This window comes from Salvia splendens, chromosome 15, assembly GCF_004379255.2.
Source record: "Salvia splendens isolate huo1 chromosome 15, SspV2, whole genome shotgun sequence".
In the NCBI taxonomy this organism is placed as follows: domain Eukaryota; kingdom Viridiplantae; phylum Streptophyta; class Magnoliopsida; order Lamiales; family Lamiaceae; genus Salvia; species Salvia splendens.
In genome coordinates this window covers 6675193-6689062 of record NC_056046.1, presented here as the reverse complement: position 1 = coordinate 6689062, position 13870 = coordinate 6675193, and the positions used below count along the sequence as shown (strand labels likewise).

Below are 13870 nucleotides of genomic sequence, written 5' to 3'. Positions count from 1 at the left end.
TTTGTAGTTATCAAACATAAGAATTGAATCAAGGAAGGAATAACAATTTCATTCACTTTGCATTCATTGTGCTTACCAAGCACAGGGATGGAATGGAATTATCATTCCATTCCCACCTTCATTTCATTCTCATTTCCATTCCATTCCCTCCTTATTAGAGGTTTTTTGGTATGGTGGAATGAAATGGGGGAATGGAATGACATTTCTACCTTCATTCCTTTCTTTTGCTTTGTATTTTTCTTCCTTAAAAATCACCATTCCATTTCACATACACACATTTAGTTAAGGAATCACCTTTGCTTTGTATTTTTCTTCCATTTAGTTAAGGAATGGTCATTCCATTTCATTTCTCTCTCACATATGCACACACTCATTTACGTGTATAGTACAAAATATATGATCCAAAATATTTGGCAAAAATATTTTTGAATAAATATTTTTTGGTAGAATCAACGTATTAATTATTCATATTTCATTTCATTTCATTCCTATATTAATTGTGTTACCAAACATAGGAATGAAATCACAAGAATGGAATGGGGATTCAATTCCATTCTTAAATCATAATTCCATTCCATTCTATCTCTATTTGATTCCATCCTCATTCCATTCCTTCGTACTAAGAAGCCTCTACGCATTTGTTCGGACTTAATTTTAACTGTAATTAATAAATTCTAATATGAAGAAAAAAAACATTATTGAAAATAATGAAGGTGGATTCGAGTTCTTGCAATCTTTTTAGTTAATGCTAATGATAAAAACGCCCGTGGTATCACTAATATTCCGTCACACGACTTCGATATGTAACATTTTTTAATACTATTGATCCAAAGCACACTCTCAAATTTTATTTTGAGTACCTGTATTCACATAAAATTCAAATTTATACCATTTGGTTTATTGGCATAACATCACATTATTATTAATAAATTAATTATCTCGATCTATACAAAAACAGTAAAAATGTCATAAGCTAACCCCAATCACAATTTTATTGAACACTAAACTAATGTGTATGATTATGAAAAGTAAAGAAAAAACACAAAAAATAAATTAATTTGAATCAAAATCCGGTGCATCGCGTTTCATATCTACAATCAGCAATCCACCAATCCGGAGCTAGCTGCATCATCGGCGGCGAATGACCAAAATACCCCTGCGGCTTTAAACACGGCGGCGACAGTGGCTGAGGATAGACTTTCGGTTTGATCATACCAAGGTACGATGACGGCGGCGGCGGTGGTGGATATAGTCCTCCGCATATCTCCTGCGACACCGCCACCGGCTGCGGATAAACTCCCAACGCCGACGGCGAATATGGCGGAGTTGATTCCGCCGCCATGGGTTTCCCATACACAAACTCCGGCGGAGAAGGCGAATAGCCTCCCGTCGCCATCATCAGATGATATGGCGAAATGGGCTCCACCACAGGGTACGCAATCGTGGAATCCGGCGGCGGCGCGGCGGTGGTTGGTCGGAAATGATAGGAGAAGGTGAGGTTCCCTTTGGGCCTTCCATCGGGCTTTTTCACTTGGTAGGTGACGAAATTCTTGGCGGCGCAGGCCTTGGCCGGAATATCAAGAAGCTCCTTAACGGGGACGTGGACTTCGCCGATGACTCTGTTGCCTAAGGCCTTCTCGCACTTGATGTCGAAGTCTAGCATGAGGCGGTTTTGCGTGAGCGCCGCCTCGTCGACAGCGAACTTCATCGGAAAAGTCCAAGTGGGGTTGGTGCCGCCGCCGTGATGGATGGGTGTTTTAGTCTTTAGCTTGGAGTTTCCATCTCCGCCGGAGATGGAAACGACGACGTACACGTCCATTTTCGAAATTAAACTGACCTTGTTCAAATCCTCGGCGTATTGAACCGTGATGTCTAGAATTGGGTGCACCATTTTCTTTGAAAAACTCAACACAACACAACACAAATTAAGAAAGAAAAGTAGGGATTTTTAGAGAGAAGGAAGTGTAAGACTACTTATAAGATTCACAATTCAAAATTCGTGTGTGTTATATATGGAGTATTATATGCGGTGACGTGTAAATTGAGTAAACTAGTGTGGAAGCCTTCCTTTCTCAGAAGCTTCTCCGCAAAATCTTCTACAGTCGACCCCGGCCCGGCCCGGCCCAGGGCACGAGAAAATTGTACTAATAAGTTGGATCTTGTGTGTTGTCGTCGACTGAGGCAGCTTCATCTGCCCCGCGCAAACAGATACATGCACAACCCAAAGCTATGCATCTAAATTTTCAACTTTCATCACACGGATAGTTTTGTACTACTAGTTTAAAATTTATGTCCATGAAACAAACATACGTAGAAATTAGATTGAGCCATATTGGACAATGTTGAAGTAGCTTATTCGAAATAATGGAGTAAGTATTGGGTGAGAATTATCTCATCTTATTTAAATTAACAATCTTTTCTGTTATCTTTTGATATTTAGTTCATTAATTAAGAGTCTTTTTAGACTCCAACTTTTTGTTATTGAATTTTAATGTTATCTTTACTTTATTTTTTATTTCTTTTCTTCCCTATTCATTTTGTTCATGTTCCTAATTCCAGACCTTTGGCGTTTTCTTAGGGGCGTAAACGATGGAGACCACACGTAGGTCCATTAGAATGGAATAAAGATATTGAACAAATAAAACTTCAATAGCACAGAACGGAGCAAGACCATAGACGTATCAGAAAGATAAATCTCAGTAAGTTCCAAGTCAAAATGCATTTTCTTCCAACAAGCAAGAATATAAGGGGAAGAGTATTACAAAATTCTTGAAAAAAATCACTATCAAGTATCACTACAACACTCACCTGCTACAATTTGCAGTTCTCATCACCTCTACAAGATCTATGCCTCATACAAAAAGTTATTCAAAAACATCGTAAATGAAGCTCTTAGAACAAAAAGTGATCATCCTAGATCATTTTTCTTTTTACTGTCATCCTCTGGAGGAAGAGAGACAAATTGGAGGATATTTTGAACCTGTGCTACGTCGATCCGGAACCGTTCGGCAATTTGGCCAGCATCCATGGGACCGTCATGTTCATCTGACTTGCCCTCGTGCAAAAGAATAATTTGGCGTAGCTGTGCTATCTTCAGTGTTCCAGGCGGCGCAGACCAGTCCTCGTACCTGCCGGATTCTGGTTTTGTATTCCGTAGTTTTGGCAAAGGCCTTTTGTAACTCTCCACCACCGAGGCCTGTCAAAAACAGAAGTTTGTTGTAAGTCAGATTTCAGATGAATATATCAGTCATTGGTCGTGTTAGTAGTGAAGGGTTGTGAAAGTAGAAGGAAATTTAGTCAGAGCAAATTGGTGTATTCGTTATAAACAGTAGACCTAGAAGGAAGAATTTAGATTGTGTGATGAAAGCTGAAGAGGTGTGTAAGTTGGAGAAGAGAATGGTAGCTTCTTCCCGTCAAATTAACAAAATCAACATCACTCAAAACATGCTATAGTTTGATTGTTTGAGAAGATAAAGATTTTATTACAGAAAATAAATGCTTAATCAGGAGTAAAGAGTCTCGTTCTCATCTACCAGGCAACTACATATGCAAGTTACTGAAAAATCTTTCATCAAGTCGGCTTGCTCTTGGCTAGACAATCAGTAGTAGGACTACGATGCGTCTTTGAGCCTTACCTAGTTGGTTAGATGCCTAGATTCATCGATTTTATCAAATTAAAGCTCTCTACTATAAAAAAAATTTAAGATTGTAAAATTATTGTTCCAGCATGCAATCTGAGTTTTATAAAAAAATTATGATAATGTAATACTGTGTAATGAATTCTGATCCCTTACCTCGCCCATCTCAAGCTTCCCTCCAGGCTTTGCTTGAATTCTACCCACCATTTGATTGAGCATGGAATCATATTGCGGGTCTCGATCCTCAAGGACATTTTCTGCTTTTACTCTTGATGTATCCTCTTCAACAATAAAAACAAAAGGTTATGCCAACTAATTAAAAGACAATTATGACTATGTCTAAGCTAAAATTGCTGACAAAGTAGAAGTTGGATCCCACTTGTATTTTCCATCTGCAAAAGACTATCCAACTTCTTATCTAACCAACTCTACTTCACGAAAAAGATGCTGTTATGTACATTCATAATGATGAAGAAGTTAGAAGCTGGATGCCACTTCTATTCTCCCATCTCAACTAGTATCTATCAATATATACATGTGTGTATATGTAGTACTAACTATACTTCACAGCCCAAGATGCTCTTATCTAAGATAATAATAATGATAAAGTTGGATTTCTCACGTAATTCCACCCCACCACACGTTCCCAAATGAATGAAGAAGAAAGTAGAGGATTCTCCAACCTTTTATCTAACACTATATATATCAACCAAGACCAGCTCTACTTCACAACCCAAGATGCCTCATATTAAATAATGACGCTAATAATGCAGGAATTTCCATTCCATTTGAACTATCCTTTTGCAAGTTAAAGAGTCTCTAACCTCTAATTTACAATACATATGGGGAGCGATCACATTGGTGGATGGGAGATATAAGATTGATATGGGTTTGATAGGATTGCTTGATGATTGAATAATCAACCCAAGCTTGGGGTGATAAATGATCATCCAAATGGATTATTAGAGTATGGCGGAGTTATCCATTGCAAACCGCACAGCTGATTAAGTGGATTATTTTATCACTCATGTCTTCCCCTCAAACCAACCATCTCCATAAGTGATTCTTGGAAGAATCAGCTCTCCTTCCCAACAAGAAACCACAACAACAATATCATTGCCATGAAATTTTTGCCACTCAAATTCAAGCTTAATATTTCATCTGAAATGAAAATGCAGTGCTTCTTAGCTAAATAGGTCTCTTGTTCTTAAAGAAAAAAAATGTTGAAAATCATAGCACCAATTTATCTTAAGCCGAAACTATGAAGACGAAGATGTAACATTTAATAAAAAGAGCATAAATTAGAATATAATTGATCCCACAATTAATCAAATCAGCAAACACCACCATGAATTCGAAACTGTAAGATCAAATATCAAATTTTCAAACATAAAAAAGATGAGCTGAAATTTTCAAACAGCACTTTAACAAATCAAATAAAGTAACAAAATATATAAAATAAAGAATTACCAGAAGCACTTGGGTGTTTGTCAACGGAAATAGAAGAAGGAGCAGGATTTGGGGGCGGCGCAGGGGGTCGCTCAATGGGTTTCCGAATCTGCGACGTCGTATCAACTGCGGAGCTTCCAATCCTTCCAGTTGCTCGACGAAATGCCTGACCCATTTTTACCAAAACAAAATCAAAATAATCGATGCTATTTTTTTGTTTTCTCTGAACTTCGTGGGTAGCCCAGAAATTGTATACTCTTTCTGAACGTACCTCGATCAAAAACTGAAATGCAAAATCAGAGAAATCGGTGCTATTCTTTCAGCAATTTCGAAAATATTCGAGTTTGGTAGCTGGTGTGAGAACAGAGCTTCCACGTATACTTTCTTATTGGGTCTCCAAAAAATGGGCTTATTATGATTTTAGGCCCATGAGCTCTCTGCTTACCTATTACTGACTAGTGACTTCCATTAATTTCTCTTTGTTACTTTCGATATAATTTGTGCATTTAATTTTAACTATTTATGCCTTCTCAAAAAAAAATTTGTAACTAGTACTTAAGAGATCTTGGTCAATTTTATGGTGCAACTCAGTAAAATGTAAATGTGGAAATAAAAACTTGAGGCCATTATAACGATGTATTCTTACAAAATTCAAAACACCTAAAAATAGTAAAGTAATTTGTCAATATTATAAAAAGAAGAGGAAGTTGGTTTCATTGCATGCATGAATGCATTGAATGTGGACGTAAATTTTACACACAAACTGACAAAATGCATCACATAATGACAAGCATGTGAATACTTTCCATATTAACAGTAAAATCATTTATTACTATTATGCAACAAAATGTAGTTTTTTGATCAATACTCTCATAACAGATTTCTAGTTAACAGTAGTATGTATTATCAATATTAAGGAAGAAAAAAATAGAAATTAAAATTGAAACTATCCTTAAATGATCCCTCATTCGCCTCATGAAGAACTCGTTTCTGTTGTGTTTCATCAGCAAGAACCGTCTCTGATTGTCAAGAACCAATACCTAACTAGGTTTACTGAGCATCAAGAACCAGAAGCTCTTAAGATTTCATGTAGAATGATCCTCTTTGTTAAAGAAAGCAGCAAGAATTTGTACCACGTTTTCCTGTTTCGGGTGTTTGAGACATCAACTGCCAAGATCCTCGTCGTAGAACTGTTTTCAAACAATCCCTTTTTTATTTATGAGCTCAGACTGCTGCTGCTGTTGCTGCTGCTGCTGTCTGGGAGCTGGTTTGTCTTGATTAGGTTGTGGTGGATCGTAGTTTTTCTTGTATGTGTTCGAGGTGCCACTTGTACTTGCACCTCTGTGAGCTTCAGCGATCTGGGAAGGGGAAGCCATGGAACTTATGGGAGATTCTCTTGGGCCAGGCCGAGAACGGGGTTGCTGTGAAGATCTTGGTGGCTGTGCATCGAGTGAGCTCGTGTCCCTGCCCTTCTTCCTACGGCTTACACTCAGATATCCACCTGCTACAGCCTCCAGCGCCCGTGTTGTTGGGGGGCGATACCTTGTGCTCAGCCTCCGTGTGTTAACAACAGATTGCTGCTCAGAACTAGCCTCAACAGGTGAAGGTGCTGCTAAACCAAGGATATGTAGCTGGACCGGCTGAATATCAGGCTCGTTTGGCAGATTTGGAGCGAAGTAGTTGTTCTCGATTTCCAGGGGTACATGAGGCAGGTTCAGATCAATCAGCAACTGGGGTTCAGGGTATCCAGTGCTCTCCTTCTGACTACCTCTCGATGATCTGGAAGGCGACAACTTATCCTGCAACGAGCTCACTTGAGTTGTCCCAGTAGACTCGTGCACGCCTGAGGAGCTGAAGGACACTCCTTTTTCAAACCTAGGCACAGTGGTGGTCGAGTGAGGGTGGAGAAGCACTCCATCTCTTGGTTCCTCGTGAGTGTTGCTACTTAATTTCTTGCAACGTTTGCTGATGGGAGCCACATTATCGGCGTCGCCTTGTTTCTGCTTCCGGCTTGGAACTGGTTTCGATACCTTTCGAGGTTTCTGGTTGTCGTTCAAGTCCTTTCTCTTTGGTGGGGCCGATGGTTTGCCAACATTGGGATGAATATCAAGGCGCGAACCATTATCATCGCGATTTTTTCTGCTTGCAAGCTTCTTCGGTCCAGATTTACCCGTCGGGTCAGGTTCAGCCATTTTTTTCTCTTCAGCAGCATCGAGAGAGATCATATTGCTCGGGATTTCCTGAGGAAGGGTCCTCAGCTCTCTTATCTTGCCAACGGGGAGTCCAGTATCCACCACAGTGAATTTGATGGCATCCGCGCTGCGATTGGGAGTCCGAGGCTGCAGATACGAATGTCGCTGCCTTGAAGGCAGATGGTTCTCGTCTTCTATCATCTTCGCGTCATCAGTCGGCTCATCATTCTTCATGTCCTGGTAGCCATTTGCTTCGTCGCTTTCAAGCTCAATCAAGCCGGGATCTTTTGAAACTTTGCTCAGCACGTCAGTGACTGAGTCGAAGTAGTGATCACCCTTCACCAGCTTTCTTCTCGAGAACTTCTTAACACCGGGAAGAAGGAAAACCAAACACTTCGAACCAGCAGCATAACCCTGGTTATCAGGTTGCTCCGAATGCCAGCCTCGTGCAAGCAAACGTGGCCACACGGCCTCCCAGAACAGGTCATTGGAACGAGCTTTGCTCAATCTGTAGTCTCCACTCAAAAATTTATTGATTTCATCAGTTGTAAGCGCCGAGCATGCTTTCCCTGCTGGTATCTCCGACCGGGTCACATGGTTCGACCTCACAGATTCCAAGGCCATCCCCGTGAGGTCTTGCTTGCCCGAACCAATGGCAACAGCTTTTACGATGAGATCCATCCCCACTGTATCCTTCAGAGTAGAGACATAATCGACCAATGATATTTTGTCTTCTGCAAACGTCCTAGAGACCTGTGAACGAATCAAGGAACGAACTTCAGCAGAATTCAGACACAGTAGGGCATTCACTTGGATGATAGATCAGATGGATAGAAATAACGTATACTTTTTCAGATCATGTAATCCTTCAAATACACGTTCCTATATATCGTAAATCCAATCTATCAACCAAAGCAAACGCCATATCTAAGCAGAGCAGAATCACCAGAGCCTATTCAAAAATCTAAAGAAACAAAGGAAGCATTCTGCATATTCAAAACTCTGGAAAATCTAAACACTTTACCTCGAGTAAAGCACTTTTGCAGCTATTAGTAAAACAAAATCTAAACACTTTACCTCGAGTAAAGCACTTTTGCATTCTTCAGAGACTCTAGAGAGCAACCTAGACAAGAATTCCTGCTGCCTCGACCCGGAGAATATCCTCTGCCCATAAACACATTTCTTGCTCTTTGACTTCTGACCTTCTGACCATCTACGGTATGCATCAGAGCCATAAAATTCTCCGTAGTAGAACAAGAGTATTGCACCCATCCCTTTACTTCCAACGAACCGCCTCACTTCAACAAAGTTCTTATCAAACAAGTATAATGCGAGGAGGAAACTCGCTTTTTCAGCATCATTCCATCTTTCACTGGGTAATCCGGGAACCAGACGATGACCTTCATCAATGCACATTGGTATATTCACTACAACTGGTAAACTCTTTACTACCCCCTTCACAGAATTGTGTGAAGGTTCACTATCACCATTGCACAAAGTCCCCACTTCAATCACATTCTTATGAGATGGATGTCTGGAGCCTTGAACAGTTTGAGGGCCATCACTTTTCCCAAGATCAATCCAAATTAGTGGTATTGACAACCCCATGAAGAAATCTTGGAGGGAATGGAGTCCAGTTTCAGTGTAGGGCATGTGAATGGGCTTTCTAATTAGTGGAGGAAGCTCGGCCTGATACTCATCTCCTATACGCGGAAGAATATCAGGCTCCCCAAATTCCTTGCCCGCATCATAACAATCTGACTGAGTTTGAGGAAAGGTGTTGGCTGTAGCAGAGTCGTCATACTCTTTAACAGAAATGCCATCAATGCAACCTCCATTCTGATGTCGAGCAAATGAAGACATCTGCCAACTAAATCAACAGAACTTTCATTAGGGCTTAAGGTTTTAGTTTCATAACACAAGTCCACTAACTGAGACATGTTTGATGAACCATAATCTCAAATCTCTGTAGCGAAAAGAAGTCTGCAAAACGGGGCATTTTTCCTACTCAAATAAAGCCAAAATTTAGCATAAATGAGGTGAAAACCCGAAATTTCAAACAGACATGAGCAGATTAAACCAAGTAGGAACAAATGGAAAGACGAGAAAACAAATTAACTGTATTCCCAACTGAAATAGACGAAACGAGCCTCCAACAGAAACACACACTGCCTCCGGATAATATAAAGGTGTTACCTTTCAATATCTATAACAAAACAATCGATGAAATTCCAAGAAATTCCGGTATGCTCAATATCCAGATACTACCGATGAGATTTTTCACTGTATCAACCAAAACATAACAGCGTCTACAAGCAGCTTCCTCCCTATCTATCTGCCATCACCTACTTACCAAAAATAGAAACTCTCATTGATGCATCATAGTGGAAAAAATGAGTGCAAGCATACCACACAAGAATTAAGATTCATTCTGCAAGGCTGAAATCCTAAAGAATTTCGAGACCCTAACGACATATCATTTCGACCAAAAGGCAAAGCCGTGAAATCAATCTTGGAAATAAAATCAAAGGAACAAGGATATAACAACATGTCAATCCACAGCCACAAATGAAATTTCTTTAAAAAATTTCAACTCAAGCTATGGAAAAACAAATCAAACATGAAGAAAACTCATCCATCGCCAAATAACAGACACAACAGATCAAGTTTTTCCATCTAATTTCAACCACATTTTAGCCACGAAGTATTCATCAAAATAAATGCATAACCGAAAAAAACAGGAAAAACGAAGCCAAATAATCCCAAACCGATACAGCAGATGGAACCAAATCCCAAATCAAAGTGAATAAATCATCAAGAAGTCTTATTCTGAGCAGTTTTCATCTACACGAGCAACTCCCCGAAAACCCGAAAGCCATAAACATAACATACATATGTAAATATAAACATATATTTATGCATAAACCATAAATCATGCAAACTCGAACAAGAAGAAGAAGAGAAGCAAGAACTCGAGAGACAATTCCAATGTGATCCCACCAAATTAGAATCTTTAAAGAATTCACAAGCCACGTATCCCCAGAATCCCATCACATTCCTTGAGCAGAAAAAGCGGCGTCGAACAGCAAAGAGATAAACACATAAATACATAAAATACATACAACTTATGCATGTATACGCGAGGAGGAAGCAGAGTGTGGAGCGGCTGGGTTCAGATGCGGAGCAATAAAATGAGAAATACAAAAGCAAGTAACAAAAACATAGAAAATAATAATAAAAATAAAGAGTGTTTATACATCTATATGCATAGGAGATGTGTAGGTGCGGAGAGGAGAGGGAAGAACCTCGGTGTCTTCTATGTGAGCAGAGCTCTTCTCATGGGGGTAAATTAAATCGAGAGAGAGAGAGGAGAGTTTTTTGCTTGTTGCTTAGAGAGAGAGAGCGATTACCTTGTTGCCATTACTTAATTCCTTCTATTTCTTATAGTATGATGGTTTTAGAGAGAGAAACAAAGGGATGAAGAGAAAATGACCAATTTAAAGAAGAGATTGATATCCCACGCGCGAGGTAGTTCGTGGAGTGGACGCGCCTCGCCTCCTTCATGTAAGATAGATGTACTCCATTTTTATTTTTATTTTTATTTTTACAGTAATGCACTTTTTGGATTTGGGGTTGAATAATAAATTTGTGTAATCTTTTTTTGCAAATGGTAATGTATATTGAAGGAGAGAAATCTTGAAGGGTAGTAAAGATTTACCCTTCAAGATTTATTGATACGATTTGATGTAATATAAGGATATGTTATCTTGAGTCCTGATTAAGATAATGAAATGTACAAACATTTTTACACCTTTCGTCCCGTATTAGGAGTCACATTTATTTTTCTGCGCTTGTTTATAAAATAGTAAATGTCAAAACTAGTCCTGAACATATGCTCATTTTATGATTTTGGTCTTATACTTTATCTTTTGAATTTTTACATTCTGAACATTTCAACTCGGATCACAATTGGTCCTACACTAATAATTCCGTCAATGTTTAAACGGTTTTAACCCGATTTTGACCGATTTTTAAATGGTTTTAACCCCGAATGGGACAGTTAAAACCATCAAAATCGATCAAAATCAGGTTAAAACCGTTTAAAAATTGACGAAATTGTTAGTATAGGATCAATTGTGATCCGAGTTGAAATGTTCGTGATGCAAAAATTCAAAAGATAAAGTATATGACCAAAATTATAAAATGGGTGTATGTTCATGACCATTTTTGGTATTTACTCTTTATAAAAATGACAATATATAATTAAAGTGGATAAATAGTAAAGTAAGAGAGAAAAGTATTTTGCTTCTTAGGTAGAATTATTGAACAAACTTTATTTTAGTTTCTAGAAAGCAGAGCTATAACTGGATTGTTTGTATAAACTTTTTTTAAAATTAGTTAGTCATTAGCATGGTACACTGTTGCAAGGAGTTGTTTGTTTTTTATTAAATATAAGAAATTTATTTTGGTAAAAGTAATAGTATATTCTCAGTTTTGAATTCATAGTTTGAGATTAATTTTTTATATTTCACTGTGATGTTAAGGGTTTTTTTGAATGATTCACTATATACTACAAATTCTTTTGCAGCTACGTGAGGAAATTAGGTTTAATTATCAAAAAAATTAAATATTCTAGATATTATTAACCTAAATATAAAATATAAATCAATTTAATTATAAAGAGTATTGTCATTTAAACCATAATTTTATGGTGGCTTATAATCAATCTCATTGCACAACTTTTGAAATTGAAATATATATTTTTCAATTTTTTGGCAATTTCATACTATAATCAAAATTAAAATTCAAGTACTATATATATTTTTTATTATTTTTTTGGATGGTTAAATGAACATAAATTTAAAAGGCCGCGCAACGGATGACTCAAACCCAAGACCTTTGGTCTTCGGGCATTATTAACCCTTATACCGTTTATCCAACTCACGCACATATTAAGTACTACTCCCTCCGTCCCACATTTAGAGTAACAATTAGTTATGACACGGGTTTTAAGAAATTGGTGGAGTGTGTATTTAATGAAGTGAGAAGGTAGAGTGTGTAATAAATGAAGTGAGTAGGTGGAAAGTGAGATAGGTTGACTTTTTTTATTTTGGGTTTATTTTTGTGTTTATAATGGCATTTGAGTGTAATTTTGTTGAATAATAGGGTAAATTTCTATGTCCAAAAATGGAAAATTGTAAATGTAACTCTAAAACTGGGACGGACTTTTTTGGCAAAATGTCACTCTAAAACTAGGACGGAGGGAGTATTATATATGTAACAACATGTCGGTTTAATTAACACTCAAACTCGAATGACATTGTAACGTCATTTATCGTCTATCATACTTGATTTTGTAGTATCAGTTTCAATTTTGACAATTATATGATACTTAATTATGAAAATTTTAAAAATTATGATTTTATATTCGTACGACAACTATCCATTTTAATTAACACTCAAAACTCTCCTTTTTATTCATAGAATTTTCATTCCTAGGTGAGTTATTTATATAAATTATATAGGATAACTCAACCCAAAAGACTAGTTTGTTAGAAGAGATAGCATATTTAGTCTATATACCTCACACCAGTTGTTCTCACAACCGGTGTGGAAATTGAGTCCGTAATATTCGACCCTCTTTTAAGGGTCAACGTCCTCGTTGGTCACGGCTGGTTCGTAACCAGGCTACCACTCCGAGTTCTCGTTGATCACGGCCACATTGGTCACGACGGTTTTTTGCCCAGCCATCACTCTGTGGGTCACCCTTCCGAGTCGGCCCCAAACATACTTGTTGGTTATGGCGAGTTCGCTGCCCGGCCACCACTCCGAGCCGTTTGGGTTCTCAATGAAAGCACTAATTAATACAGACTGAACATGATAACTTAGCTCAAAAGATTAACCCGTTAGGAGAGATAGCTCATTTAATCTATATACCCCATACTAATTGTTCTCACAACCGATATGGAATTTGAATCCATAATAATTATTTATCCTACCAAACATGCACTACATACAAAAGAAATACGGAGTAATACTTATTGTACTTTATTATACTATATTTACAAAATAAATACGGAGTAATACTTATTGTACTTTATTATACTATATTTACAGTACTTCAAATTCCATAGCTCTTGGCTCTTGCAGAGGATACATGTGTACTATAAAGACTCATAATTATGCATGATAGTATTAAGCTACGATTTATTTCATATTTCAAAATTATTAGTAATTTTAAATTTTCTAGATAATGGCAACTTTTATTTTTCTTTTTGAAATTATAGATGATGTGTAATTTTCGAGCTTTTATATTAATGGATTATTAACACACAAGTTTAATAAAATAGCTCTAATATTACAATCTATCTGCAAGAGTACAGAGTCGACTGTAGTACTTCGAGTGTCGAACCACAGGGAGACGTAGATTATTTAATTGGAAAACAAACAAAAGACAAATTAAAAAGGATTTTGTTTTGAAGGTTTTAAAATCTATAAGCTAATGATAAAATTAAGCTGCAAGTTAACTAAAGAAAGGCTAAACAGATGGGAGAAACATGTCACTCCAAGTTGCTCATTAGACTTTAATCA

General features: G+C 37.6%; 3 protein-coding genes across 6 annotated transcripts; all 3 read right to left on the bottom strand.

Annotated features, from left to right (window-relative positions):
* Positions 1 to 1063: 1063 nt before the first annotated feature.
* LOC121766634 (protein SRC2-like) lies at positions 1064 to 1819 on the bottom strand. The gene has a single exon (XM_042162910.1). It carries the CDS (start codon positions 1817 to 1819, stop codon positions 1064 to 1066), a length of 756 nt encoding a protein of 251 aa, XP_042018844.1.
* An 860-nt stretch (positions 1820 to 2679) lies between these two features.
* On the bottom strand, positions 2680 to 5449 carry LOC121766575. Its single transcript, XM_042162844.1, has 3 exons — positions 5109 to 5449; positions 3795 to 3919; positions 2680 to 3196 (listed from the first exon to the last, which is right to left on the bottom strand). Exons 1-3 carry the CDS (start codon positions 5260 to 5262, stop codon positions 2909 to 2911), a joined length of 567 nt encoding a protein of 188 aa, XP_042018778.1. The 5' UTR covers positions 5263 to 5449; the 3' UTR covers positions 2680 to 2908.
* Positions 5450 to 5886: 437 nt separating this feature from the next.
* On the bottom strand, positions 5887 to 10715 carry LOC121766368. Of its 4 annotated transcripts, none has more exons than XM_042162646.1 (4): positions 10585 to 10693; positions 9476 to 9624; positions 8357 to 9149; positions 5887 to 8032 (listed from the first exon to the last, which is right to left on the bottom strand). In XM_042162646.1, exons 3-4 carry the CDS (start codon positions 9140 to 9142, stop codon positions 6284 to 6286), a joined length of 2535 nt encoding a protein of 844 aa, XP_042018580.1. In that variant the 5' UTR covers positions 9143 to 9149; positions 9476 to 9624; positions 10585 to 10693; the 3' UTR covers positions 5887 to 6283. The 4 variants fall into 4 exon arrangements, with proteins under 4 accessions (XP_042018580.1, XP_042018584.1, XP_042018582.1 ...); XM_042162650.1 differs by lacking the exon at positions 10585 to 10693 and adding an exon at positions 10537 to 10562; XM_042162648.1 differs by lacking the exon at positions 9476 to 9624 and having other exon boundaries at positions 10585 to 10715.
* Between the last annotated feature and the right edge of the window lie 3155 nt (positions 10716 to 13870).